Genomic DNA, 5000 nt, shown 5'->3' with positions numbered 1-5000 from the left:
CCATGCATCATTCTGCCCTGTGCTATTTAACCATGAAATATTTAACCTTTTCTCCTTTACTGCGGTAGCCCGCTGTGTGTGCCTGAGGCAAGTATGCACCTAGCTTTACTGTTTGTCTCTTACCAAGCAAAATGCATAAAACGTACTATGATAACCAAAGTACTTTAACAGAAATAATGCAGTACTCAAGCCAGTCATGTTACAAGATTCTTATCTGATAAAAGTGTATGTGGTTTGCTGACGGCTGTGTGCTTCATGGAAGGAAGAGGGAAGAAGCTTTTGGAAAGCGTATGCATCCTTTCGTTAAACAGGATTTGTTCTCCACTTTCCAGAGATACACTTCTGAACCACACTGCACTGCCGCTATCTTCTTCAACATCGACTTCATCTTGTGCTACCTGTACTTCAATCCGACTTGTCTTTTTTGGATGTAACCACTTATAATACACACACTTCATGATAAGCCCTGCAGTGTAAGAAGACCCTACAGACACTAGTACTGGTAGCCAGTATGGGTCAGTGTATTCAGGATCCATGTACAAGAACCAGAAAGTCAGCAGAATAGCACTGTCAACCAAAAGAAATGCATGATAAACTAGACTTCGAAACAAAGTTCTTCCCTCTGCAACATTGAACCAGCAAAAGTACCAGACAACAGAAACTACAGCCTGATAGAACTTCTCCAGACAAGGGTTACCCATGAATGTTGTATTTTGTAGATTTACCCAGAGAAACATGGTAGCGCAAATGACAATGAAGTGCAGGCCAATGAAGTAATTGAAGACTGAAGTAAACAATACAAGTGATGCAATCCGTGGGCAGATGAGTAGCAGGTTCCAAATAAAATAGGAGATTGAAGCCTTCGAGCAAATGTTCATTTTATCTTTATGCGGCAGGAAACTGCGCAGAGATTGGTGATAATCTAACACTGTCCAAGCAATAGAGAGGAAACTTGCCGCAACACTGATATCTATATTAACATAAAAAAACTAAGATGTAAATGCAAATAAACAACTCATGTCCAAGCAGGTGAAACCAAAGCAGTTTATAAAATGCTAGATCATTTTTTCCATTAAATTTGGTGTGAAGCAGTATGATGTAATAATTTCTGCTGAAGAGTCATGAAATTTATTCTTCAGTAGCCTTCTGTTGGTAATCTCAGAATGCCACTATCAAACTACAAAGCTGCATTTTGTCATAATCACCTTTTTATTGTATACTAGTATTAATCAGAACATAGCATTCACACGACTACAGTCACACGAAAAGTAATGGTTGAATACAAATGAATCTTAATAGACACTTCAAAACATCTTGTACCTATGGTATAAATGGATGTGCGTTGGCTTTGTGAAGACCATCTTTATGACTTTAAATATTGCAAGGTGGATAGGTTGAAATGACACTTCTGCAAACTCAAACTTAGTTAAGATTTTGGTTCTGTGGGTGGCACTGGCTTATCATACCCTGTGCAGAGGAAGAACCCTGTGTGTCCATTAAATGTAATCACCTTCAAAGTCACTGCACATTAGAGAAAGGTATGTAGTGACGTTGGTGAATCAGTGGCTCACACAAGCAAACATTACTGTCAGAGAGTCAGGTGATCAGTTTTCATGACTTAATTTGAGACTTATTTTACTGCTCATTCATGTGATCAGATTTAATCATGTATAGTACATAATCCTCCTGTTCCTACTTCACAGTGAAAATGCAGTTAACAATCTGTGTATAATACATGATATATCATGAAAAGTACAAATTTAAAGAACCAGTTTACAAACTTATTCAATGGTATGTGCTACATTTTACAAAAGATAATGTGATAAGGTGCATTCCACAGAACATATCACCACATGATCCCTAAGGCAAAGTATCACAACTACCTGGAGATTTCTGTGAAATAATTCAGATGTTATTAGTCTGAATTTATGTAACCCATTATGGTAGCTACTGTCTGTTTTGGGGTAAAGATTCGGCCTCTTCATTTGCTCAAATATAGTGGTGTTCAAGGAACTTTCTGAATTTTCTGATAACACACATATCCTTAGATGTATCCAATGTAGGCCTAAAGAGCAATATTTCTTGAGGGCACCATCCTTTTATGAATTTTGCACTTAGTGAACATCAGGGTTTCTAAATATAAAGCTTTTCAGTTATTTTTGTGTGTAATAAGGATACTAAAGTAAACAGGTGCCCCTATTTTTCCTTCTTTCGTTCTTTCTTCTTGTTCAGTTTTAAGAAATACAGGCATTATAATGCAAAAAGAAAAAAAAGCCTGGACAAAAGAACATAAACAAAATTGATATGCTTTTCTTACTTTTTCATAGGGGAAGGACTGGATTAAGGCCCTTGGCTTGATCTAATAAAAAGTTTTAAGGGGAACCAGGTAAACAAGAGCCATTATAGACAATACATCAAGAATAATGTTTTGGAGGAGGAATGAGGTTTAAGGGAAGGCAATAACTGAATGAACTATGTAATGTTTGACTGACAATGACTGTATAGATTATAAGTGATGTATAAAGTTTGCAACTGAAAATATGTCAATGTGGCTAGTTTCCATTTATATAAATGTATGACTGCCTACAGTGGATATAAAAAGTATACACACCCCTGTTAAAATGCTAGGTTTTTGTGATATAAAAAAATGAGACCACAATAAATCATTTCAAAACTTTTCCCACCTTCAATGTGGCACACCCTTAAACTAATACTTTGTTGAAGCACCTTCTGATTTAATTAGAGCATTCAGTCTTCCTGGGTAGGAGTCTATCAGCATGGCACATCTTGACTTGGCAATATTTGCCCACCCTTCCTTGAAGGGTGTGCACACTTATGCAACCAGCTTATTGTACTTTTTTTATATTTTTATATTTTCCTCCCAACAGATTTGTTTGATTTTCAATCGAATTGTACAGGTTACAGATCACAATAAAGGTGGGAAATCTTTTTTTATATCACAAAAACATGGCATTTTAACAGGGATGTGTACACTTTTCATATCCACTGTATGTTATAAGTGATAATTCAATAAAAATGTTTCTTGTTTAAAAAATGGTGGTCTCTTGGAGAGAGGTGCTGCAAAGTTTAAAGATGCAGACTTTAATACTGAGCATCAGGTATACAGACTATGAAAAGGGAGGCAGTGGTGAACAAGGGAGGTCATATTCAGAGGTAGGCATGTGCAATCCCTTCCCAAGGGCTGCTCTGGCCTCCTAGGAAAGCAGGTGAATGATGGTGTAGGCATTCTACAGAAATGAGCAGAGTTTGTATTGGGTGCTATATACATGATAACAGACAGCCAAGGGGTGGGCTACCCACATGTTCATAGGTATGTATGAGGCTAACTGCCTTTGTTGGCCATTTTAAACATAGCCAGTTTAATTTCTGGTGCTTGAATTACCCTATCCCATTTGGTGTTAGGCTGGCCTCACCCAGCCTTACCCATCCCAGGTTCAATAATTGTGTACTACTCCTAGTGAGAATAATTGGGATTATAGCATAGGTAATTTGAGGCCCCCCATGCATGGGATAAAGCATTCACAAGCTGCCTCTGTCCATTAGTAGTACAGGGGGCATTCATGGGTTAATTTTTCTATTACATAGATCCAAGTTGCGCTTGAATATGGATAATGAGCTTTGTTTAATGTGGGCAGGGAGTCTGCTCCAGAGCATTGGTATCTTCTGTGAGGTATACCTGTCCCTCCAAACTATTCTGTTAATGGTGCAGAACTGGTTTAGATCCCTGGGCAGAGTATTTCTGATGCCATTTGATTTGCAGATGTGCAGTAGGTCCATCAACACTGGGACAGATGATGACTTGTATGCCAGACACAGGTGACTTCTTAGTTGGTCTACAGGATACAGGAGTATAGTAACAGGGCTCCGAGTCAGTCCATGTAGGGCAGGGCATGTAGTTTAGGCCTTGTAGCCTTTTAGTAAGTTATATTTGTGTGTGTTGCAGTTGTTGCATAAGTCTGGAGAGATACATACCAAAAGGAGCATTATACTCAATAATTAACCTAATGAGGGCTGAGCAAAGGGGGACAATGACATTGTTAGATCTAGACACAATCACATTGTTTATAAGCTATGCTATAAATAAGGACTGTCTTATGACAGTGGACACATGGTCAAGAGTTAGGACACTGTCCACATGTTTCCTAAATCCCAAACAACTGGGTTAACTCTTAGGTATGTATTGTCAATGTGACAGTTCCTTTGAAACTCATGACCTCCTGTTTATGAGACCAGTGCTCTTACCCCTGAGATACAAAGCCAAACAAGAAGCTTCTCTTATAAGATGCATAAATACTAAGCAATCTGTCAACGGACAATTACATGCACAGCCAAAAAACAGACAGTGACCAAAGGTGAGAATTAAATGCTGTACCTGGTGTCTGTGAGGTAAACACCTTAACCATTAAGCCAACCCGCAGACTCATACACACAGACATACAAATCTTATATATCTGATGTAGAAGTATATTGTAACAGAAAAGTATCAGCTGAGTGACATTTCCAGTCTGGGGTGGTAGTCTTGCTGGGTTTGACTTGTAGGCAACAGAGTACTGTTTTACATTTTAAGGGTAGAGTAAACTAGGTTGACAGACATGGCTAATAAGGCTAAAAAGTGCAAAACAGTACTTGAAGGAGATTATTGCTAAGAAAATCCTCCTCTTCCCAAAGTGATGCAAATTTGAAGCATACTGTATCAGTAAAAGGGTCGATAGGAGTGAAGCCTCCCACATAGGGTGCTGGAGCCATTACACGCACGCGCGCGCGCACACACACACACACACACACACACACACACACACACACACACACACACACACACACACACACACACACTCACTCACTCTCTCTCACACACACTCTCTCTCACACACACTCACTCTCTCTCTCTCACACACACTCACTCTCTCTCTCACACACACTCACTCTCTCTCACACCTCCTCTCTCTCACACTCACTCTCTCTCACACTCACTCACTCTC

General features: G+C 39.1%; 1 protein-coding gene across 1 annotated transcript in view; it reads right to left on the bottom strand.

The window, feature by feature from the left end:
• XKR8 (XK related 8) overlaps positions 1-5000 on the bottom strand; it is a 34813-nt gene that overhangs the window by 188 nt on the left and 29625 nt on the right. The window contains exon 3 of the mRNA XM_044060237.1: positions 1-970. This exon is cut by the window's left edge and continues 188 nt beyond it. Within this exon, the coding sequence (XP_043916172.1) occupies positions 195-970 (776 nt within the window). The 3' untranslated portion in view covers positions 1-194. The remainder of the gene's footprint in view (positions 971-5000) is intronic.

This window comes from Protopterus annectens, chromosome 1.part2 (assembly GCF_019279795.1).
Source record: "Protopterus annectens isolate FY-2018-M chromosome 1.part2, PAN1.0, whole genome shotgun sequence".
Lineage (NCBI taxonomy): Eukaryota > Metazoa > Chordata > Ceratodontiformes > Protopteridae > Protopterus > Protopterus annectens.
The sequence above is the reverse complement of the archived record's forward strand: the minus strand, read 5'-3'. Positions and strand labels throughout refer to the sequence as shown.